We start from the raw sequence: 26,692 nt of genomic DNA on the forward strand, positions 1-26,692 counted from the left end.
TATAGCTGGGCCAAATTACCATTTTGCCCCTATAGTTACATCTAACTCCTTAAGTACCACTGATCCCTCTAATGAACAATAGATCATAGTCCCACTATGACTAAACTCCTCTCAGGCCAGGAGAGGGTGTGGCGCCACATTGTTCAAGACCCAGAATCAACCCTTAAGAGAGCAATTTATCTACTTACCCCTGCTTCGGAGAAGAAGTGAATTCCATCTTGTGTAGCTGAGTTTCCAACTCCCCAATCAAACGAATCCCCAAAATGGTAGGCTTATTGAATCGGCAATCTGGCCACTCTCACCCGTATAAATCAAAGGACCGCCCTCATAGGCAGGAGATCACAACTCACTCAGGATTAAGGTCATGGTACTTATGGTCATCCTAGTGAAATGAAAGTCTCTATTATGAACGATGTTATATAATGAGACTAAACATTTCGTGGTCTAGTCTTATACAAACTCTTTTGTATAAAATATCCTTGTTCGCATGTCTAATACATGAATGATCAGGATCAAATCATTTGTAGCACTTTATAACATTTGTAACACCTACAAAGCGGGTCATACTCGTAGTGTTACCAGGATAAGGTACCCAACCTTATCCATATACTACAAACCATTTAGGTTATCACTTAAACACAATCCACCTGTATATCTCCACATACATGTTTAAGTTACAACGATAACCATGGATGTTAGTTTATTGGTTTGTGGTTAATACAATTGATATTTCGTAGACAGGGTGAGTAAAATATCATATATGATTAATCACATAAATGTTTGTTCATAAAAGGCTTACAAATTATAGGACCCTATGAGATTTAGGGCATCAACCCCAACAATCACTCACTTGTCCTAAAGCTAGTGGGGCATATAAGATAATTAAATTACAAGTACACAAAGCAATAAATTATGGCATAACACGCCCAGTACAAGAGATCATCCAAGAAAATCAGCAAGCTTAAAGATTAAAGTTTATTTTAAAAGCATTAAAAAATTATGTATTACAGATTTTACTTGCTATACTAAAATTAATACAAATGCAAATGTTCAAATTTCACGAAACAAGTTTTTCTGGAAACCTCATGCGAATAATGCCCATTAGATGCTCATGTTTAGTGTCCATTGACCATGTGTCATGTTCCCATTTCCCAAAGTGTTGTCTATGTGTCTCAACATTACACATTATGAGTGTTCATCTAGTTCACCTCTTACTTGCCAAATTGCCTATAAATAGTGGCATTTGTTGGGTTTTGGAAGACACACACATTGGACAAATTCCATAAAAATTGTAGAAAGTTGAGAGTTTAGTGAAGTTTCTTATTTCATATTTTGTTAATTTATATATTATGTTTTAATTTATTTTTATACTAATTTATTTTTTATTATATTATATTTATTTTATATTATATTTGATTGGTATCCATGTTCCCGTTGTGGCTCCCAAGTCATAACACATTATCGTCACAAGCTCCTATCATTTTTCTCGCTAAAGGTAGGTCCTAAAGGTATGTCGGTTTTTCTCTTTCGTTATAATTAATAAATTAAATATTTTTTAACATATTTAATATATATTAATTTCTAATATAAATATAATATTTTTAATAGTGTTACTATGAAAAATATTACAAAATTAGAATTTGTATCATATGATATTAATGGTAATAATTATTTGTCATTAGTGCTTGATGCCAAAATACACATGGATGCTATAGAAATGTGATCATTGGAAAACAATTTTTCTTCCTAAATCTCATCGTAAATGGATGCACTTGAGGTTCCAAAATTTTAATCAATATGTTACAGAAGACATTTTTCTACATTTTGGACATGCTTCTGCAATAGCAATATTGAAAGAAAGGTTTTAAACAATATTTTGAACTAATTTCATGTCTTCTCATGGCTGAAAAAAACAATGAGTTATTAATGAAAAATCATGAATCTCGACCAACTGGAACAACACTATTCCTTGAATAGTGAATACTGTGAATGTTAATAATCGTGGTCGAGGTCATGGTCCCGATCAAGGTCGTACCATGGCAGAGGAAGAAATAATAATTATTTTCGTGGTGATCGTTCTAATCATTCAAATTTCAAAAGAACTACACAAAACGATGATCACAAAGGAAAAACTCATCAAGATAAGTGTTAAAAAATGTTGAAATTCCGATGTGGAATGACTGGGCAGTGGTCACGTACCTATCATACGTCAAAATACTTAGTTGATCTCTATCAAGCATCCTTGAAGGAAAAAAGGGAAAATGTGAAAGCAAATTTTGCATACTAGAATCATGAGATATTTTACCCATTCAATATAACAGATTTGGATGTGACACATTTTTTCAAATCCACTGAAGAGAAAATTGGCACAATTGATGACATAATAAGCATTTTTGTTGGTTTACTAAAAAATGAGTAAAGAAGATATATGTCTGGCAGACAGTGCAACTTACAAGTAGAAAATATTTTTCCAAACTCATAATGCTGAAGCAAAAGTCAATATGACATCAAGTTTTACAAACTGGTTGAAGGCTTTTAAAAAAACAAATATTATTTTGCCTAGAGGAAAATAATTTACAATTGACAATGTATTGTTCTCAAGTCAATCAAAGAGAAATCTACCTAATTTTAGAGATAAACGTTGCAATGGTTATCATATTGAGAATGATATAAAGAATAATATGGAATACCTTTATATCATATCTACTGTCTCATATAACAAACATATACTAGAAGAGTTGCCTGTTTTATCTTCTAGATTATATTATACTCATATATGAGTAATTAAAACATATGCAAGAATGAACTTGAAGTTCATGAATCTAGACATATTTACAATTTGGTATGACAGATTAGATCATCCACAGTCTATAATGATGAGAAGAATTATTGAGAACTCAAATAGACATCCATTGAAGAGCTAGAAGATTCTTCAATCTAATGAATTATCATGTGATGCTTGCTTTCAAGGAAAATTAATCATTAGACCATCACCAGTCAAAGTGGGGATTGAATTACTTGCATTTTTAGAACGAATTCATGGTGACATATGTGGACCTATTAACCCATAAAGTGAACCATTTAGATATTTTATGGTATTAATAGACCATCCAACAGATGACCACACGTGTGCTTATTATCAAGTAAGTCTTGCATTTGTAAGATTACTTGCTCAAATAATTAAATTAAGAGCACAATTTCATGATTATACAATTAAGAACATTTGACTTGATAATGTTGGTGAATTTGCATCCCAAGCTTTTGATAATTATTGTATGTCAATTGGGATAAGTGTCGAACACCCTGTAGCTCATGTTCATACATAAAGATGTTTAGCAAAATCATTCATAAAACGTTTGTAGTTAATTGCTAGACTATTGCTTATGAGCGCTAAGCTTCCTAAATCTGTATGGGGACATGCTATTTAGGCCAATAGCTTATTATAAGTACTCGCCATTACAATTAACTTATGACCATGAGCCAGATATTTCCCATTTGAGAATTTTTAGATGTGCAGTATATGTTCTAATTGCTCCACCATAACTTATTAAGATGTGTCATCAAAGGAGGTTATATGTTGGATATGATTCCCCATCAATAATTAAATATCTTGAACCCTTGACGGGTGATGTATTTTCTGCATGATTTGTTGATTATCATTTTAATGAAACAAAATTTTTCAACATTAGAGGGAGGAATTAAAAAGTTGGAAAAAGAAATTACATGAAATGCATCATTATTGTCTCATTTAGGTCCCCGTACAGATTACCTGAAGTTTAAAAAATAACTCATTTGCAAATATAGCAAATCAGTTACCAGATGCATTTACAAATGCTAAGAAAGTGACTAAGTCACATATACCAGCTGCAAATGCTCCTTTATATACTCCAGACTCGCGATTCGAGGATTTTCCTGGCTAGGATGGATGTCAAATGTAGTAAGTTGTCACTAATGAGTCTAGGACACGCCAAAAGTGTGATAAACCATTTGGTTCCAAAGACAAAAATCCTCGAAAAAGAAATAATCAATAAATGACTCAGTTAAGAATATGAATGTTTTAGAAGAAATCCTAGATATGAGTATTCATAAGGATATTGAAGTAAATGAGGATAATAATAAGATCTCAATAAATTATGGAATCATATAAGTTGATAGCATTTTTCAATGTTACTCATGGAATTATTTATGAAAGTAGGTATGAAAAATATCAACATAGAAAGGATTGACTTATATGGAAAGAAACAATCCAATATATATAAACTTATTTTTCAAAACGTGAAGACTAGTAGTCCAGACACCCGAGAATGTCAAATATGTGGGATACAAGTGGAGTATTTGTAAAACAAATAGAGTGAAGTCACAAGATATAAAGCAAGACAATTCCATAATAATTCTTGCAATAGATTGGTATTAATTATGAGAAAACATATTCTCTAATGGTCGATATACAATACCATGAGATATTCAATTTATCTGATTGTGTATGAAAAGTTTAATATACATCTTATGGATGCTGTCATACTACATTTATATGAATCTCTTAATAATGATATTTATTTATGAAAATTCCTAAAGAATTAAAGGTACCATAATCTTATAATTCAAATATTAGAGAGTCATATATATATCATAGAGATTCTTATAAAATATTCCTGATGAATGTAATGTAATCGTCTTATTCAATATTTGTTGGTATAAGGGTACAAAAATAATCTTATTTGTCCCTATCCTTTTATAAAGAAATCACAACCTAAGATTTACTATATCTTGATGATTTGAGCAGAAACTCCTGAAGAGATTTCGAAGACAATAGAATTTCTGAAGAAAGAAATTGAGATGATAAATTTTTCCTTAGCTTGCAAATAAAGCATAGAGCAAATGGAATTACATCAATTTATACATTAAAAATCTTTTGTGGATTTTGTACATCATTGAATACTCCTATGATGTTTCATTCACTCGATGTGAAAGGATATATCATCTGATCTCAGAAAGGTGATGAGAATGTTAGGTCCTAAAGAACCATAAATTTTGAGAAATAAGTGCATTTGTATAGCTTGACTAGTTTATACATTGCATTCTATAGTATTTTTCAATAATTTTGTTACATATATATGATATTTCTCCAAAAGGAGAATATTGGAGTAGAGTTTAACATATGATATGTTTTATTTGAGAATTACTTTACATTGATTTATTTTATTCTAATAAATCTAATTATGATCTACTTGGTTGTGAAGATGCAGGTTAATTATCTAACTCATACAAGCTATATCTTAAACATGTTACTTAATATATGGAGAAGAATTTTTATATCGTGACGATCAGTGAAACAGACAATAACGACTATTTTCTCAAATCATGTTGCAATTCTTACAATTCACGAGGCTAGTCGAGAATGTGTATGGCTAAAGTCAATGACTCGGCACGTTCGTGGAACATGTGGTTTATCTTCTAGTAAAAATCTTCTAACGATATTATACGAAGACAACACAACATGCATATCCTGAATCAAATGAGGACATATTAAAGGAGATAGAACAAAACATATTTCACCAAAGCTTTTCTACACTCATGATCTTGAAGAAAATGATGACATTACTGTACAACAAATTTGTTCGAAGGATAACCTAGCAAACTTATTTACAAAATCATTACCAACTGTAACCTTTCAAATTTGGTGCACAATATTGGAATGCAACGACTCAAAGATCTCAGGCGATGTTTCCATAAGGGGAGTAAATATATTTTTTAAGAGTATCAAATTATATGAAATATGTACTATTTTTTCTTCCCAGGATTCTTTTTTCCAATGGGTTTTTTCCTAACAATGTTTTAACGAGACATATTTCATATATATAGTGGGTATCTAAGATGAAGTATTATAGATATTATGAGAATGGATGCCCATTAGATGCTCATGCTTAGTGTCTGTTGACCATGTGTCATGTCTTCATTTCCTAAAGTGTTGTCCATGTGTCTCAACATTACACATTATTAGTGTCTATGTAATCCATCTCCTACTTGCCAAATTGCATACAATAATGGCATTTGGTGGGGTTTGGAAGACACACATTTGACAAATTCTATGAAAATTGGAGAAAGTGGAGAATTTAGAGAAATTTCTTATTTCATATTTTGTTTATTTATATATTATATTTAATTTATTTTAATATTAATTTATTTTATTATTATATTTATTTTATTATTATATTTATTTTATTTTAATACTATATTTTATTGGTACCATGTTTCCATTGTACTCCTCAAGTTCACAACAAAAATTAGGATTTCATGGGTTAATTTGAAAATTAGGGTGGTTTTGAAAAAAAATGGTGAAAATGGGTGGTTTTAAAATTATTTAGGAAAATAAGGTAGGTTTTTTTTTTGTCTTTTAGTGAAAAGTCTCATTAAAAATTTGAATGATACCCACACGATGAATGAAATGATAATTGTTGTGATTTCTTTTATTTTTTATTTTTACAAATTCATTTCCTTTATTTTTTTAAGAAAATATAATATCCCTATTTTTAAAAAAATTATTATCTTATTATATCATAGAGTCACTTTTCATTTTTCTTTTAGCAATATTAAGTTTAATTAAAAAATATTTTTTTAAGTCACTAAACTTAATTAAAGAAAGTATCCGTAGTCATTAAAAGTCTGTTTGATAATTATTTCGTTTTTTGTTTTTGAAAATTAATCTTATTTCTTCATAATTTCTTACAATTGTTTGTCTCTTTCTTAATTACAAGAGTTACATTCTTAACCAAGTTTAAAAAATAAAAACGAGTTTTTAGAAACTACTTTTTTTAATTTTAAAAAAATTTACTTGGTTTTTGAAAACATGGGTAAAAAAGGAATAACAAAGCAAGAATTTTAGAGGGGAAAGAGATGATTATAGACTTAATTTTTAAAAATCAAAAACAAAAAATAAAATGGTTATCAAATAGGGCCAAAGGGGTCATTTAGTTGGAGGGCTTTCTTCATGAAAATTGATACATGCAAAAATCATGTTTGTTTCACAGTTTTCAACACTTTTCCTGAGAATAAGCAATTCTCAGGCATCCTCATTTCCCACACATCAGGGTTTTCTTTTCCCTTCAGAAAATGTGAGTTTTTCCTTGTCCATCTGTTTTTCATTTTATATATAATTTTTTTATATAATTAATTAATTAACTAATTAATATTAATTTAACAAATATTCGTCTTTCAATGATAATATTTGATTACACAATTAATTGGTTAATTTTATTATAAATTACCCAAGTTTCAAATATTTATAATCAAGATTAGGGCAATTATTACAAATAGAAAAAATATCAAACTATTTACAAATATGATTGTTTAATTAATTAATCTATTACAATTATATAAGATTGTCATACTTAATTTCATAAATTAAATACAAACTTAATTTTTGTTCATAAAATTTTGATAGCATTTTTCATGCACAACCAACATACAATTATTTTTTACTCCCAAACATCATTTTTTCAAGGATCTTATTTCCGGACATGTTTTTATTTCTATGTATTTATAAAACCTTAAACCAAACAGCCTCTAATGTTTTATTATTTAAAGGACTAAAATTAAGGATTATTGAAATCTCAAGGACAAAGTGTTAGATTTTGAAATATAAGGATCAAATATAAACTAAATCCAAAACTTAGGTATCAAAATAGTACTTTTTTTTTTTTATCGAAAAATGTAATTATCTACTAATTTTATTTAGAAGGATTAGTAATTTATTAGAAAAAAAATTAGAACTTTTGATATTTTCGTATAGCAAGGTTTTAGAATTTTACGTAATTATGCAATAAATTTATTTTGCTATATCACATTGTAGTTTTTTTTAGATATTACATAGAAAGTGGTATTATCTTTATCTATATTGAAGGATCCTTGATGAGGTGGTCCATGAACGGAAGCGATTGATCGTCCCAAATCTCTTTTTTTTTTTTCAAAATTCATAATTTTATAGAGAAATATACATATGCATTTAATTATAAAATAATACAACATGAATAAGAAATTACAAAAAAATAAATTAGGTTAGAAAAACCCTTACCTTTTGAAGACGTTCTTCAAAATGAAATCCCAAAATCGAAATAGGTCACGACCACGAGATGACCTCGATATTCTCTTATGAGAACCCAGGAGGTGTAGGCTTTAACTATTTTGGATTTTTTAGGAAAGGGTTTGATAAAGACTAAGCGATGGAGGAGGATGAGGTTTTTTCTTTCACAAAACTCATCTGTGTATTCTACGTAATCTTTGCTCTTTTTCTTTTTGCAGGAAAAAGAAGAATATCATAAAACCTTCAACCTCCCACTTACGTGATGTGAAGTTATTTTTCTCTCTTTAATTTAATTTAAAAAATAAATTTTAATTTTAGTAAATAAATAACATATATATATGTTATATCATATATAACATATAACCTATAATTTTTATATCGCATCAAATACAATATAACCTATAGTTTCACTTCTCTCTCATAAATTCAAATATAACCCTCAATTAATTTGAACAATTCAAATTAATCTAAAAACTGATTCTCATTAAATCCCGTTGAGCTACCAAGGGGACCTCATGGACCTATAGCTTGAAGCTCCAGCGGTACGTGAATAATTAATTAAACTCTTTAATTAAATGATTCACCATCCGTTAACTGTCGGACACTCCACTAAAGACCGACAACTGCACTCTTCGCACTACAAATATGTTTCTGTGTCCATTGGATATAACTAATCAACAGTACGATGACCCTTCACAAATTGCTCATAAATACAGCTGGTCCAAAATTACCGTTTTGGTCCCATAGTTACATCTAACTCCTTAAGTACCACTGATCCCTCTAATGAACAATAGATTATAGTCTAACTATGACTAAACCCTTCTCGAGCCAAGAGAGAGTGTGGTGCCACATTATTCAAACCTTAGAATCAACTCTTAAGAGAGTAATTTATTTACTTGCCCCGACATTGGGGGAAGGAGTGAATTTCTTCTTGTGTAACTTTGTTCCCAACTCCCTAATCAGACGAATCCCCAAAATGGTAGGCTTGTTGAATTGGCGATTTGGCTACTCTCACCTATACAAATTAAAGGACCGCCTTCATAGGCAAGAGTTCACAACTCATTCAGGATTCAGGTCATGTTACCTATGGTCGTCCTAGTGAAATGTAAGTCTCTATTATGAATGGCCTTATATAATGAGACTAAACATTTCGTGGTCTGGTCTTATACAAACTCCTTTGTATAGAATATCCCCGCTCACATGTCTTCATATATGATCAGGATAAGACCATTTGTTACACATTACAACAATTTTAACATCTACAAACCGACCATACTCATAGTGTCACTAGGATCAGATATTCAACCTAATCCATCTACTACAAACCATTTAGGTTATCACTTAATCATGATCTACCCGTATGTCTCTATATACATGTTTAAGCTACAAAATAACCTTGGATATTAGTTTATTGGTCTGGTCAATGCAACTAATATTGAAATAAAATATCACATATTTTATTACATAAATAAAATGTTTATACATTACCATTATAAACTATAGAACCTTAGGAGATTTAGGGCATCAACCCCAATACACATATAGTAACTTATTATTTTACAATAAAATGATTAAATATGTAATATTTTTGTAAACTAAATTTAATCTTGCTTAAAAAATGAAAAGAAAACTATATGATATAATAAGATAATAATAATAAAAAACGTGTGATATTAAATTTCCTTAAAAAAAAAAAGTAAAGGAAATGAATTTGTAACTTTGAATATATATTTATTATATCTTTTAATCAGTAAGGGACATATGTAATATTTTTTTAATTAAATTTAATGTGGCTAAAAAGAAAAGAAATTTATATGATATAATAGGATAATAATTATAAAAAAAATAGTGATATTGTATTTCCTTAATAAATAAATAAATTTGTAAAAGAAATAATAAAAAAAAATCACAACAATTGTCATCTCATTCATTATGTGGGTCCCATTCCAATTTTTAGGGAGATTTTTCACTAAGAGACAAAAAACACTCTTATTTTCCTAAATAATTTTAAAACCACCCATTTTTTTTTTTTTTTTTTTTTTGCAAAACCACCCTAATTTTTAAATTAACCCGAATTTCATTAAAATCTACGAAGCAATAGATAAGTTTATAATACATATCTACCTCCATACAAATGCAAATAATTTTAAAATAATAAATATCTTTTAAACTAAATAATTATAAAAATAGGTTTTGGTCGTAAAAATTAAGAAGGGTGAAATTAAAATTTTCTTTTGTATTTATGTTATCATTTCAAACCTATAGAACGAGAAAAAAATAACTTGAATTAAAGTAATAAAATATTTTTTAACATCGTCCACAAATTTATCATTTTAGAAACTTTCAAAGTATGGGATAATAATGGTCGAACCATATTGTCATTTCAAAAGCAATTGGTTACGTTTTTTTTTTTTTTTTTCTTGAAAGTGATATAAGATAATATAACCAACCGATCACATGCTTGAATCAAAGTCCAATTCCATGATTACCTTCAGTTCACCTCCACGTCGTTCAATTCTTTAGTACATATTTTATGTTAATTAGATGAACATAAAACTGTGCAGGTAAAGAAATATATATATATATATATATATATATATATTTATTGAGAGTCGTTTGTATTTTGAGAAGGTAGATAATCAGAATCTTTAAATGTCCAATATTATAGATGTTTGTGTTTCCAAATAGTCGATATATTTAGATAACCAACCATGTTTGTTTTGTAAGAATATTTTTGTCGATTTCTAAGAATATTTTTATAATAATATTTTTTTTTTGTAAGATTTATACTTGAAAATGTCCTAAATTTATATAACGTTCCATGAATGTTATTACGACTATTTATTAGTTTAATATAATTTGAATTTATATGACATTAATTTTATCAATTTGAATTTCTTTTTAAATTAATAAAATTTATATTATTTTTATGTGTTATTTTTTTTCAGCAAAATAATATATAATAATTTAAGATTTTTTATACAATAAATATTAATTTAAAATGGAATATATATATCTTGCTAAAAAAACAATAACTACGATATAACAAAAAAAGAAAAAAAGAGTGATATATCTAGTTGACACTATTTATTTTACTAATATAATGCACATAAAGAAGAGTGATGTATATGCATTAGAAAAAACGAAGGACAAAAATGTAAAATGGGGATACCCTTAATACGAGAATCTGAAAAATCCATGTCTTATGAAGGTATCAAAAACTCTCAAGATGCATTCCGTAAAGGTATCCTAGGATGTATGAAAATCTCTAGATGATATAATATTTTTTGCAAAAACAAACGTGATAATTCAGATATCTATTCTACGAGAATCTAAGATATGTTCGAGAAAGAAAAGGGATGAGAATATGAAGTTTTGAGATCCTCATTTCTCGCATAAATGTGTGAAAATATTGTGACAAAGGGAATGGGGCAAGAGACGTGGGTACCAAACAAAGTAGGGACTATAAAAAAACTATTCTATTCCATCTCAAAATCATGCCTTTCAATATCTCTGTGTCAAAAATAAAGAGTTTAATTTTATGACAACAAGGTTTCTATTTATTTATTTATACTTATTATTATTATTATTATTGAGTGATGATGACAATGAACCGGTTTTGTCTTTCATGCTTGTCCAACTCTTCAAGTTTCGTACTTGGATTGTCCTTAAATTGAACTCCATCCCATTTAAAAGGTTATTTCCTTGTTAAGATGATATTATTCAATTTAAACATGTTGTTCTATAAAAATGATGTTGTTATAATAATCAAATAAGTAATTTACAACAATATATAAAATAAATGGTTAGATTATCAAAAAAAAAAAAAAAAAAAAACTTAAATATTGTCATTTATTTAAAAATATTTATGTTCTTTCATATTATCCTTATTTTTTTTAATAATCATTTTAAAACTAGCTTCAATGGGGAAATTTTTTAGAATGTTGAACGAAGATTTGGACTTATGACCTAGAACGAGAATTAGAACCTAAACACGTTGCCACATTGCTCAAAGTTTAATTTAGAATTATTAGAATCTAAACACTTCAACATTCTAGGTTATCACCACATCCATTCTAGGTCTCAATTTAAATTTCTATTATAATGATGGTTTTTATAACAAATTAAAAAAATTCAATAGTAATATTGCAACATTTAAAAGAATAAGAACAATTTTGAAACAAAACAAACATTTTAAGGATAGTTGTCATAATTTGAAATAAAATTTATGGGATGAAAGGTTATATTACAAACGGGGTATACCAATAGTGGTGTGAATAGAGTACCCACACTATATTATTAAGTTAAACTAGAGCTTTAGGGTTTTCAAAATAATAATAATAATAATAAAGTAGAGTTTAATTTCTTAATTTTTTTTCTAATATGTCACTAAATTTTAGAAACGTAGTGTTAATGTTTCAAGTTTTTGTCTAATATATAGGTTTATATATATATATTTTGGAAAAAGTTTGCCTTGACCTCAATTTTAACCCTATAAAAATTGTTGTGGGTAACCAGCCCACTTGTTGCACAAGCAAGATTTTATTTTAAACTTGTGTTTTGTGAGTCCAATTTGGACTAATTTTTTGGGTTGGCTCATCTTGAAAGCCCTAAGTTTTATTTTATGTGATATGAGGATGACCTAAGGGGAAAAAAGTGTGAAAAAGAGGTAGAAAATCGGGGAGAAAGACAACAGTTCGATTTTTCAGCAACAACTTTCACAAAGTTGTCTATTGGCGGAGTTTGAACTGTCGGATCATGCTGAAATTTGGTAAGCCTGTTCAAGATAATTAGGTCTTGTTTTGAACGGGATCATTGTTTGGAGCTATGGTTTATCCGTAATTGCTGCTGAATAGAACCTGTAAAATTGGGTGATTTTCATTCTTTTTTATCTCTCAAAGTGTTGATCTTTTATGTATGATAGTACTGGTGGGTAGTGAATTTTTATATGATTGATTTGACTTTTTTCCTCAATTTTATCATAACAAAAGAAGTTGACAGGGATGAACTCCCTCATAAGTCCCATGGTTTTTATTCTTCATATCAATGTGGGTTTGCACGCATAATTCGTGTGTACTCTTTGTTTTTAGTCTTTTGGTGATTATTTGGTGATTTATTTGTAGTGTTTTGGAGATCAATTATTTGGTTATTTGTCTTTGGAGGTGATTCTAATGGGTTGTTGTTATATTGTTTGGGTCCTATCAAAAGTCTTTAATTATTTCACAAATTTAAACCCAAAAACTTCACATACCATATCGAGACTTCACATATTGCATCAAGTTTGTGGTTTAAATTAATGAAATTGAAAGTCTAGAGTTAAAATGGATACAATCTACGAAGTTTGAGGTTTAAATGGATGAAATTGAAAGTTTAAGATTAAAATTGATAAAAGTTAGAGGTTTAAATTGATGAAACTGAAAATTTAAGGTTAAGATTGATACAACTTATTATGTTTAGGATAAAAATGATTTTTTTCTAATATATTCTTTTTTTAAAAAAAAAAAAAAATTATGAAATCTACTGTACACAAAATTAAAAAAATGACACACGTTTTCCAATTTAAGTTTAGTAAGTTCTTATTTTTTAAATATTTCAAATTAGGAAAAGAACTTTTATGAATTTGACAAAACAAAGTTTCAAATTACTTTGAGACCTTATTAGATATTTTTTTTTAAAAAAAAATAACCTATTAGATAATTTTGAAAGTTACTAAACTAATAATCTAACCTTTTATTAATATCATTACTATTATACACAATTGTCTTTTGAGTTTTTTGATACCCAATATAACATTGGGACTTATGTTTCTGTTCATTTTTATTGGTTCTATCCCTAATATTAAATAATCTACATTTATATGTCGATATTCTTATTCATATTTCCACATTTCTATGGGTTGAATCGATATTTTTATTGTATGTAGAAGAATCTATGAAACATAAAAAAAAAAGCAACAAAATATCACTAAAGTAAATATAATATAAATAATAGACATGTTAATTTGTTTAAAAATTATAAAACATTTATTTACTAATTTAAATTATTTTTTTATTTTATAATTTTTTTAAAAATATTCATCGAAATCGACATTTTAACAATATTTCTATTGAAATTTTTGTAAAAGTAAGATCTCGATATTTTTGTCGAAATTGATATTTTGAACTTTTAGTTCTATCTTACCTTTCTCTTTGGGGCTTTCTCTCTCCTCAATGCAAGATTCTCTCTCTCCTCTATAGCCCTTTTTTAAAAATGAGAGAGAGGGGTGTGGAGACACTAAAGATTACAAGAGTAACAAAACAGGCAAATAATAAAAAAAAAGTTATGATAAAGATTAAAATAAAATTGTATAACAAAATAAAAGGGATCATATGTTATTTACACAGAAAAAAGAAAACAGTGTTCAAATGGAATCTGATAAAAATTAAAGAAAAAAAGTATATAGTAAGATTCATCTTTTCTCTCCAATTAATAATATTTTAATTTCATTATCATATTAAAACAAATAACACCAGAACCAGCACATGTTGAAAAAAAAAATTACAGAAAGGATTATCTTTTACACATATTAATTATAATCACATAAATATAATATAATATTCTCAAACATGCTAGAGAATTTCACCTTATCTTATTCCTTTTTACCCCTCTCCCCTAGTGTCTCTCCCTACTAAACTGTAAAAACCATCATTAAACTATACAAAGCCTACTAAATTATTAATTACTTATTCCCTCTTGGTGTGAAAGGCTATGAAAATTCTCATTGATGGGCTATTTTTCCACTTTGTAGATTTTCCTTTTTAAAAAAAAAAATTTATTTTATTTTTTGCATCAAATCAAAGATTGTTTGGGTGAAAAAGGAGCTATGAAGAATTCTTGCAATAGAAGATTTTAACTTTTATGTTTTTTACCTCAAACCCACTTAAATTTATATGCAAAATGCATGCATGCTTCTTTCTCAAGGATTTTGATCCAATTTGAACCCTTTGAGATACTTTGGTTGCTATTACAAGTAAATGAGTGACTTGAGTAAAGATGGTAAACCTTAAAGAGCTTTCAAGCTAGGTAAGGTAGAAGGAGGGTAAAATTTAGATATTTTTAAGTTTCATTCCTTATAATCAATTTAAACCATAGACTAATAATGGTATGAATTTTGAATCATAAATTTTCACAAAGTATATCAATTTAAACCCTAAATTATGTCATGTTTTTGGATAAATATCGCGTGAAATTTATAGTTTTACTAATTAAATCCCGATACTTTCATATGCAAATCAATTTGGACTCTCAATTAAAATTTTCTTTGAAAGTTATCAATGAGTTAATTCTAATCGTCCATTTTGTTATCTGATATTTGACAAGTCTATACACACATGTAAGAGTTGATTGAATTTACGATTTTAAAATATAATTCTAATAAATGTTCTAAATTGATTCACTTATAACAATTTAGAAGTTCGATTGAAAAAAAATCAAATGTCTCACAAGGTATTTTTGGAATTAAATTTGAAGGAATGTATAAAAGAATGGTTGGACTTGGGAAAGTCTAGGATTTAAATTGATAGAGTTATTAGTTCATGATTTAAATTGATACAATCTAAAATAATAAATACCAAATTGTCAAAAGCTTGTAAATAAATTAAAATGAGAAAAACAGGAGGAAATTGTAGATGAAATGATGCAACATTAATAAAATCAATTAATATAAAATTGTATAAATAAATAATAGTATCATGTTACATGTCATTTTATTTATTAGATTTGAATAAAACATATGATCATCTACCACTATTTCCCTCTCTCCCTTATCATATAAATGGTATGCATCCTAACTGACATATTTGCACATATAATTATAGAGAAACAACATGGTGCCAGTTTCCCTACCTACTAGCTAGTTTTTTCAATTTATTTATTTTAATTTTTTTTTTAACAATATTGTAAATTCATGATAAAACCTTTTTCTAAAGAAAATATATATATATATATATAGTTGCACATATATGTACTATACTATCTTCGACCAAAAATAATAAAACAATCATGACACGATTTTGAACTCAATCTAAATATAAAGTTTGAAAAGTTGAAAAGACTCATCAACATATCTCAACCTTACGCATTATCATTTAAAATTTAAATCCATGATGAATATGAAATTATATCTATAGTTATTGATGTTTTGTTAATGTAAAATACCCCACTTGTATGACACTTTAGGGAATGCACCACACTAAGCCATACTTTTAGGGGAGTGCAACCCCACTAAGCCATATATACATAATTACACTTATAAGTAGGATTAAGGCTGTATAAAAAGTTAATGATAATGATAAATGAGATTGATTAAGGCTGTCATTGACCCAATTTATATATTATTAACTTTTCTTGTATCAAAATTGTAGTTTAATTCTATAGACTGGCAAGTGAAACAGGGAGTGGAAAGTTAGGGTGTGAGAATGATTCTTTTCTTGGGATGGCAACACTGTTGTGAGAGCTTGTGAATTCTGTTTCTTGGCAAAAAGTGAAGAGTATAAGAACATGAAGTTGAACTTGTATTTTTCCCATTTTTGAGCTCTTTTGTGAACTCCAAATCATTTCTTCTAAAGTTCAGCATAATATTTTGTGAAGTCGGGCCTTCAGGTAATTTGGGAAACAATATATTTTTTCCTCCAACTCAACTTTTCGTTTAAATTTGTTTATAATCAATCTCTCCACGTGATTTCCTTCAACTTGATTGTATATTTTAATGCCATCTACTTTTGATTATGGGGTTTTTCTGTACATTGGGAATGGGATTTTGTTAGTAATGCTAAGAAATCTTTGGTGCTATTGAATATTAATTAACTACTTGATGAAGTTTGATGTTAGATGCCTCAAATGGGTGTTGATTTTTCTAAGACTGGTTTTGTTTGTCTAGCTTCGTGGACTTCATTTTTTAATTGTTCTTCGTTTGTTGTGAAGTTGATGTTTAATCTCATTTTAGGAATTGGGTTTTTTGTTTTTTCCTCTTCATATACTTTGGATTTATGCTATAATGAAAGGGAAATTTTGCAGAGGTCTTTAATCATTTTCACCCTTCTAAGGTTTTGGAAATAGGGATGCTAATAATGGTGTGTAAAGTTCATCTCCAGCCAGGATTGTACAGAGGGTTTTGATATCTTCAACAGGCGGTGGTTAGGGGAATCAATTCGTTCATATATATTTGTTGTGCAATGAAGGTGTTTTGGATGAGGAGGAGTGGCCATTGGGTCAAAACCAAAGTGATGCTATTTGCATTGTTCATTGGGATGTGGATGCCTTTTAGAGTGATTGGTGTCTCTAGAAACACTAGTGTTTCTGTTTCTTCTTCTAATCCAAGGGTGTTGAATCTTGGAGTTCTGTTCACCCTCGATTCGGTTATTGGAAGGTCTGCGCAGCCTGCAATTTTAGCTGCTGTGGACGATGTCAATGCTGATAACAACATTCTTCCAGGGACAAAGCTGAACTTGATCCTACACGACACGAACTGCAGTGGATTTCTTGGAACTGTGGAAGGTAATGCCCAAACTTAGAAGAGAACTCTTTATATAATCCTTTTAACTATATTTGAGATTGTTAAGTAAGTTGGGACTGTTGATTCAATTAGCTGTAGCATGAGAATCATGAATTGCAATTTTTTATCTTGGAACATGAGTTTGGTTTGTATGTCAAATAGTTGATCTTCTATTTATGGACCGACCGCTAATGATCATCAGTTGATCGACGTCGGGCTCAAACCGGCACCGACCGCTAATGCTTCGGTTTTCATCGGTTGGTTCTCATTGCTTTTGGAGGCATGGGTGCCGCCGGTCGATCTTTGTCGGTTTGATGCCTCTAGTGAACTAAACAAAAAAAAGTGAGGAAAAATAGAGAAGAAGAAATCAATAATGTGTACTAAGAAGCTCACAAACAAAGAAGATCCATTGAAAAGCAAGAAGAAATTAAGAAAAAAAAAAAAAAAAAGCCAAGGGGAGAAAGAAAAAAAGAAGGAAGAAAGCTCATTGGTAATGGTGGTAGTTGGAAGAGACGGCGGTGACCGAAGTAGAAAAGGGTTGGAGAAGGGAAGAAAAGACTAAAGAAAGAAGAAGAAAGAAGATGGGAATGGATGAGATGAGAGAGAATGGGAAAATTGAGAGAGGAAAAACGTGGGAGAGAATTAAGAAAATCTAAATGATGGAAAATTGGGAAAAGAAAACAAGTAGGAGAGAGAGTGATAAATTTAAATAAAATTACGAGGGATGATTAAGCCGTCTATTATTTTTGTTTTTCATTTCTCTACGAAAAAAAATAATTTTTATAAAATAAAATGTCACGTCACAATATTTTATATTTGCATCCATTGAATATCCAAAATTTTCTCTAAAATTATTAAATGAGAAAGAATAGGAAAATTGAGAAAGAAAAAAGTGGGAGAGAGAATGGAAAAATTAATAAAATTATTAAATGACATTGAATAGAAAAATTGGGAAGGCAAAAAAGTGAAAAAAATTAATTGACCATCATTACTTTTTTCTTTTCTTTTCTTTTTTGGAAGAGTGTGAGTGGTAGTTTTCTTAAAAATATAGTAAATAAGGGGAGGCAACTGACAACACTTTAACATTATTTTTAGGGCTGTTTGGAGTGTCGAGATGATATAGGATGTGTGGAGTTTTGATATTTGGAGAGTTCTAATAGAGTATGAACGAGTGTGTTCAAGCATTGAGATGATGTACGATAGACGGAAGAAAAATGACGATGAAATACAAAATACGTTCCAAAATGGGTCCACAAACAATTAAAATCGATGAGATAGAATAATGAGTCTCCAAACACTAAATAATATAGGATGTGAGATATAACATCTCATTTTGGACCCAAGAAAGCTCCTCTGATATTCATATAGGCCAGTTGGAAATTAGTGTTTTCCTTAGTCGGCCGAATGGTCGGTTGATTAAAAGAAAAAAATGACCTCCAACTGGCATTCATACAAAAGTGATCCACTGACGTTCGTTGGACCAGTGCTAAGTTTTTCAAATTGTTTTGCTCACCTTTTATCTATGGTTTCATTTCTTATTTCGGTAAATTGTTTGCTAGTTTAGGCATCAAGGGCAGGGCAGAAAATGATTATGAATTCTCAATTAATTTTTTTTGTACTACGATGACTTGAAGTTCAGGAACTATTTGATTCACTTCCTATGCATCTTGAATTGGCTTCATTTACTAGCATCACCAAGCATATCCACTATTACACATTATATCACTGTTGTATTAATTGATTCTATGAACATGTATCTAGCCTTGCAGTTGATGGAAGATGGAGTGGTTGCTGCTATTGGGCCACAATCTTCGGGCATCGCTCACGTCATTTCCCATGTTATTAATGAACTCCATATACCGCTTCTATCATTTGGAGCTACAGATCCTGCTTTATCTGCACAACAATACCAGTATTTCGTTCGCACCACACAGAATGATTACTTCCAGATGAATGCAATTGCTGATATGGTAGATTATTTTCGATGGAGAGAGGTTGTTGCCATTTTTATAGATGATGATAATGGCAGGAGCGGGATATCAGCATTGAGCGATGCCTTGGCGAAGAAGCGAGCTAAGATCTCATATAAGGCTGCCTTTCCTCCTGGATCCCCCAATAGCGTAATAAATGACTTGTTGGTTTCAATAAACCTGATGGAATCTCGGGTTTACGTTGTACACGTCAATCCTGACACTGGTTTATCAGTATTTTCAATGGCTAAGAAACTTCAGATGATGGGTAGTGGCTATGTCTGGATTGCAACAGATTGGCTTCCTACTTTTCTTGATTCTTTTGAAACAAATAGTCCTGAGGTAATGAATCAGTTACAAGGTGTTGTTGCTCTTCGTCACCACACACCCGATGGCGATCTGAAGAAAAACTTTGTTTCCAAGTGGAGGAATCTAAAATATAAGAAGAGTTCAAACTTCAACTCTTATGCACTCTATGCATACGACTCTGTTTGGTTAGCAGCCCGTGCTCTCGACACATTTATTAAAGAAGGTGGAAATATATCCTTTTCCAACGACCCGAAGTTACGTGAAAACAATGAAAGCACATTGCACTTAAAATCCCTCAGAGTGTTTAATGGTGGCGAACAACTTCTACAGACAATTAAGAGAACGAACTTCACAGGTGTAAGTGGGCAAATTCAATTTGGTGATGATAGAAATTTGATCCATCCAGCTTATGATATCCTAAACATTGGGGGAACTGGTTCACGTAGAATTGGTTATTGGTCAAATTATTCTGGTCTGTCAACTATTGCACCAGAAAACTTGTATACTAAGCCTCTTAATGCTTCCCCAAATAATCATCTCTACAGTGTCATATGGCCGGGTGAAGTAACAACCGTTCCTCGAGGATGGGTGTTCCCACACAATGGGAAACCATTACAAATTGTAGTACCTAACCGAGTGAGTTACAAAGCCTTTGTGTCTAAAGACAAGAACCCTCCAGGTGTTAAAGGATATTGTATAGATGTGTTTGAAGCTGCCATAAACTTGTTGCCTTATCCAGTTCCTCACACATATATCTTATATGGAGATGGAAAGGACACTCCTGAGTACAGCAATCTTGTATATGAAGTTTCACAGAATGTGAGTACATGGCTTTGATTCTAGCTCTCTTTATCTTTGGTGGTCCAAATGGGTTGGCTCTGATGTGAATAATGCTTATCTTGATTATATTCTCCCATCTTCAGAAATACGATGCAGCTGTTGGAGATATTACTATTGTAACGAATAGGACGAAGATTGTAGACTTTACACAGCCATTTATGGAATCGGGACTTGTTGTAGTTACTGTCGTCAAAGAGGAGAAGTCCAGTCCATGGGCTTTTCTTAGGCCGTTTACTGTACAAATGTGGGCTGTCACTGCAATATTCTTTATTTTTGTTGGAGCAGTTGTCTGGATTCTCGAGCACCGGAATAATGAAGAGTTCCGTGGTCCACCCAGGCAACAACTAATTACAATATTTTGGTTAGTATGTTTTAACTCATTGCAGAGGCTTTAATTTGCTCACAACACATATTTTAGACTTTAGTAAATGGACTGTATGAAAAGTTCTGCATAGGCTTTAAGCATAACCTTGTGATTCATCCATAATTAAGCTGAATTACTACAAGGGTAATCTAGTTAGCTACATCAAACGAATGTTTACTTGTAAATGATAAGATTGAAGTTTCTTAGTTTGAGGCAGCACCAGGCTACAAATAACGCCAAGGAAATCGATAATTAGCTCCTAAATTGCCATTTAACTATAAGCATTTTGTGTGGCTGAATCTTGCTTTGCTGCTTTCCGACTTCTTCTACAATCATACAGTGAAACTTTTTCATCCTTGCAGGTTTAGTTTCTCGACGATGTTCTTTTCTCACAGTAAGTTTCTTCTGCTTAAGTTACCTCGTTTTGTTCATTGATCCCGTTATAACATATACACTTGGAACTCCTGACCTTTTTCTTTTATTGCTCTTGGTGCAGAGGAAAACACTGTGAGCACCCTCGGACGGTTGGTGCTGATAATATGGCTCTTTGTTGTGTTAATTATAAACTCGAGCTATACAGCTAGTTTGACGTCGATCTTAACGGTGCAACAACTAACGTCAAAAATTGAAGGGATTGATAGCTTAATCTCCAACACAGATGCCATTGGAGTTCAAGAAGGATCATTTGCATTGAATTATCTGATTAATGAGCTGAATATAGCAGCATCTAGAATCATTAAACTAAAAAATCAGGAGGAATATATCGATGCTCTTAAGCGTGGATCGGGAAATGGCGGGGTTGCTGCCATTGTTGACGAGCTTCCTTACGTTGAGCTTTTCTTGGCTGGTACCAATTGCATATTCAGGACAGTTGGACAAGAGTTCACCAAAAGCGGGTGGGGATTTGTAAGTATTAATCCAACTCTTCTCCTTGGTTTCATTCCTATGGTATTACCCACCCCTGCATTAAAATAACCCACATACCCCTAACTAGAACTCTCATGTAATCATGTTGGAAGATGTCTACTTTGGTTGGTTATATTGTTATTCATTTAGGAAATAAAGAGAGACCAATAGCTGTGATGTTTTTCTTATTTACATGAATAATTCTGTCTTAGGCATTCCAAAGGGACTCTCCTCTTGCAGTTGATTTGTCAACAGCCATTCTTCAACTCTCAGAGAATGGTGATCTTCAAAAGATCCACGACAAATGGCTGCCACGAACTGAGTGCTCGATGAGCTTGAACCAAGTCGACGTAAACCAACTATCATTGAGTAGCTTTTGGGGATTGTTCCTAATATGTGGCATTGCATGCTTTATTGCTCTTTCCATATTCTTCTTTCGAGTATTATTCCAATACCGAAGATTTACCCCGGAAACCCAGCCTGAAGTTGAGGAGATTGAACCTGTTAGGACGAGACGCCTTAGTCGTACAACTAGCTTCATGCACTTTGTAGATAAAAAAGAAGCAGAAGTCAAAAGCAAGCTTAAAAAAAAAGCAAGTGATAACAAACAAGCTAGCCAAAGCTCAGAGAGCCATCCTGATTCACCTCCTTAATTTATGGTTGTCCATATAAATCTTTTACATTGCATCAGTTCAATCTTTATATATATATATATATTGTGATTTTTCCTCTTCTTTTTTTTTTTTAAATACCTGATGCTAAAGTTTCTTATTGATGTGAAAGTAGAAGGAATTTGAGAATGGTTTTTCTTGGGGTAGATCAGGTCTTTTTCTGTGTCATACAAACAAATCTATACAACTTTCTATTTCTCCTTATTGCGTTCAAGAAATCCCACGTGTGGATAATGTCAAATTACAATTCTCTATTCAGGGTGGTCTTTTACTTTCATGTCTTATTCAATGCAAAAACCATTCTTTAAACATTTACAAGATGCTCTAAAACAAGCATAAACCAGTACTCCAATTAAAATTTGAGATACTATACTATAAAAGAAAATTAATATTCATTGAGTGGTGAAGTGGGTAGGTAATAAATTTTTGTCGAAATGTTGACATTTTCACCAGTTTTACATTGTCATGGGTTCGACATCGACATACGAGATGAATTGATGGTTCCAATATATTGTAAAAGAGCTCCATGAAAAATAGAAAGTAAGTAACAAAATAACACAAATGCAAATATAGTATAAATAATAAATATTTTAACTTGCTTAAAAGTATAAAAATATATATTTGTTCATTTTTTCATAGAACTTCTCGTTAAATATACCTCCGTCGATATCAATATTTTAAGCCTTGAAAGTGAGATTAAATATATGGAGAAAATAAATTTTTGAAAGCTATGCTTCAACTCTGCACACACATGATAATTTAACAAGAACATGTTCATTCGTTCCTCTTTAGAAAGATTCGAGTTCTCAAATCTACTTCGACAATACTTTTTTCGCTATTTTGGAAAACACAGAGTGTCTCCCCAAGAAAATTGTATCTCCACCTCTAGGCAACCTCGCTACCACGGTGTTATTGTGCTTCCTTCTCAAAGAGAATAACCCAAGAGCGTTGTGTTAGGATTGGTGTCCTAATTCTTCCGGTGGTCTCATAGTTTGTAAACATTATGTACACACATTGTTATTAATAAAATAAGTGTTATTTTATTTGCATTTACTTAAATCCAATAAACTAAGATCCGTGGTTATTTCATGTAAAGCATGTATGTGAGACATACAAGTGGATCATGCCTTAAGTAATAACCTAAATGGTCTGTAGTATAAGGATAAAGGAGGGATACCTTATCTTGGTGACAATATAGATACGACCTACTTTGTAGATGTTTACAAGTGTTGTAAAGTGCTACAAATGGTCTGATCCTGACCATTCATGTGGAGACATGCGAGTGGGGGTATCCTATATAAAAAGTTTGTATAAGACCGGACCACGAGATGATTAGTCTCTTTATATAACGTTGTTGATAATTGAGACATACATCTCACTAGAATGACCATAGGTGACATGATCTCAATCTTGAGTGAGTTGAGAATTCCTGCTCATGAGGGTGGTCCTTTGATTAGTATGGGCGAGAGTGGCAAGATTGCAACCTCAACAAGCCTACCTTTTTGGGGATTCTTCTGATTGGGGAGCCGATAGAAAGACTTCTTTCTTACCCAAATCTTTAGCCTTTTTTTCTGTCTTCTCTTTATCAAAAAAAGCTTCAATCTGTGCAGAGAGAAATGAATTTCAAATTATTGTACACATGCTAGATCTTCGATTTTTCTAAGCAAGCCAGCGCGGGGAAGACTCACTTCGTCCATCACTCCCCACAACCTACCCCTTCTTCTCTCTATATATCCCCTGCCTGAAGCTGACTATCAACACTAGGAGCAACCGTGCCCTCACTGCCATGCTTCAAGAGTCGTGTCAGTAATGGGGTCTGTTTCTTTCTCAACCCTCTACCCACTTCTTTAGGATGATGCCTGTTGCATTGATCCGATTATTTTGATTCTTCGGTGCGTTGTTTTTCTGCGAATGAAAGAAACCATATGATCCACAGTTCCTTCATCAGATTTAGGTGCATTTGAAAGAGCTGCTTCCCTTGCTGATATGATAGGTGAACTCAACGGGATACTACTCCAAAATTTCCCATAGTTTCTCATGGAAGGAAATGGGATTTTTGGAAAAGGGGTTGGGAACCATCGAAAGACTAGCAACCTGACAGTCCTAAGCAACCTGGAACCAACAACGTTACATATACCATACTGCTAATATGAAGACATGAATACACAGTTAGGCTATGGGACGCGTAACTCGAAATTGGTGAGCCACTTACTGCCTTTTAAGTCAAGAGCTAGTAGTACATATCAGCATCAGCAAAGGATATCGTAATTATGGCGAATACGTTTTTCTTGCTTGCCACATATCCCGGAATACGAACTAAGCTAGAACATGTGAACTAAGCTCAGGGGATGATCGAGGATTGAAAGGTCTGGAATTGTGGACACAGGGCGGAGGCATACTAGGCTTTAATAACGACTAAAGACCATTGAACGATCGGGATATAGCATCTGAACAAGCAGAGGCTTAAAAAGCTTCTTTCTACCCAGTCTTCTCTCCCATTGGCAATAGCGAGATTGCAATGTCGCTCGCTTTCAGATTGAACTGCCCGACAAGAAGGAATTGTCTTTCTTTTTTTGTTTAACGAAGAAGCCCCGGAGAAGACTCAAAAAATACTTGGGTCGGATCCTCCCTTCTTACTTATCTTCTTTTTTTAGAACCGTCGAAGAACATTTTCAATCATGTGAGGAGTTTCGTCCTTCTTCTTCGCCTACTGCTATAGAATAGCTTCGCCCGGGAACATGCTCCCCTTACTAATCAAATCAGCTCATAGTCAGGCACGGGATGATCCGTAGGTGGTCTGCTATTGCCTGTTTACCCCTTCACTCCATTCCCCGAAGCATGATAAGTAGATAAATTCCCCCTTAAGGTGCTGACCTTTCTGGGTCTTGAACATAGCTGTTGCGTCACACACAAAACTTTCTCTCTTGAAGAGATCGTCTAAATCATAGCAGGATTTAAAGGAAATCGGATTGAGGAATTTCCAAATGAGCATGCGGAAATGATCGTTTTCAAATTTCATTCGTTATTTCGAACATGTAAACAATACAATCAAGAAACGAAAACTTTGAAGACTCATTCTTTCAAAACTCCCTTGATCATCCGAATTGCTCGAACATATCTCCAAGACTGCAAACACGACGAAATGCTCGATACATAGCGAACCGCAACACAGCACGATCATTAGTGCAACTTTGAACTCAGCGGATACTCCAGATCACGAAACACCGGCGACACGACCTCCAAAAACCTCAAATATAATGTCGTAGTTGGTAAAACACCACCACAATGTTACCTTGCGTATTCCTCGAGTTGTAAGAATTCCAGAAGTGTGGACTGCTATGTGGACGTTGGTAAAGGATGAGATTCCAGAAGGAAAACAATTCGTTGCTTGTAAACGATTGAGCAAGATGCGAGATGACAAAAGGTCCTATCTGTCATAGACGCATGCCTCAATCGTTTAACAAACTTGCTAGTCGCGATCGATTTTACGCTAAAACTCCGATCGTTTTAGCTAAAGGCCAACTGAGTTGAACTATTGCTGTGTAGTTGTCATCTACGATCATTTTGGTTCTTCTCTTCACCTATCGTTTAGGATCTCATACTTGACAGCCATCATGATGTCTTTTCCGGAATTGGAAAATTTTTTGCAACAACTTTTAGCAATATATACTAAATTTAGAATAAAACATTTTCATTTTATCACATTGGGTTACCTATGAATCACTTACCCATGATAATCTCCCATATCAATTGGTTTATTAGAGAAAAAGACATAATTATCCAATAATTAATATTTTATAAATATATTATGATAACCAACATACGCATACTATATTTATAACTATAGTTTTAATATTTCATCTTATGAAACATATAAACTATAGTTCTTTTTCTATTTTCATGGTCCCTTAATGTAAATCTCATTTACATTAATCCTCCACTTGATGTATCTCATTATCATCACACCGATCATATCATATATAATTGAATTACCTCTTGTTCAATTTGAACATTTCAAAT

The 26,692-nt window shown here is 31.5% G+C and overlaps 1 protein-coding gene across 5 annotated transcripts; it reads left to right on the plus strand.

Moving 5' to 3' along the window:
- Positions 1-16,521: 16,521 nt before the first annotated feature.
- Positions 16,522-22,730, plus strand: LOC120087910 (glutamate receptor 3.4-like). Of its 5 annotated transcripts, none has more exons than XM_039044919.1 (7): positions 16,522-16,720; positions 17,135-17,614; positions 19,374-20,710; positions 20,815-21,092; positions 21,458-21,489; positions 21,592-22,001; positions 22,214-22,730. In XM_039044919.1, exons 2-7 carry the CDS (start codon positions 17,293-17,295, stop codon positions 22,652-22,654), a joined length of 2,820 nt encoding a protein of 939 aa, XP_038900847.1. In that variant the 5' UTR covers positions 16,522-16,720; positions 17,135-17,292; the 3' UTR covers positions 22,655-22,730. The 5 variants fall into 5 exon arrangements, with proteins under 5 accessions (XP_038900847.1, XP_038900846.1, XP_038900848.1 ...); XM_039044918.1 differs by having other exon boundaries at positions 17,164-17,614; XM_039044920.1 differs by having other exon boundaries at positions 17,177-17,614.
- Positions 22,731-26,692: the final 3,962 nt, after the last annotated feature.

Source organism: Benincasa hispida, chromosome 10 (assembly GCF_009727055.1).
Source record: "Benincasa hispida cultivar B227 chromosome 10, ASM972705v1, whole genome shotgun sequence".
In the NCBI taxonomy this organism is placed as follows: Eukaryota; Viridiplantae; Streptophyta; class Magnoliopsida; order Cucurbitales; family Cucurbitaceae; genus Benincasa; species Benincasa hispida.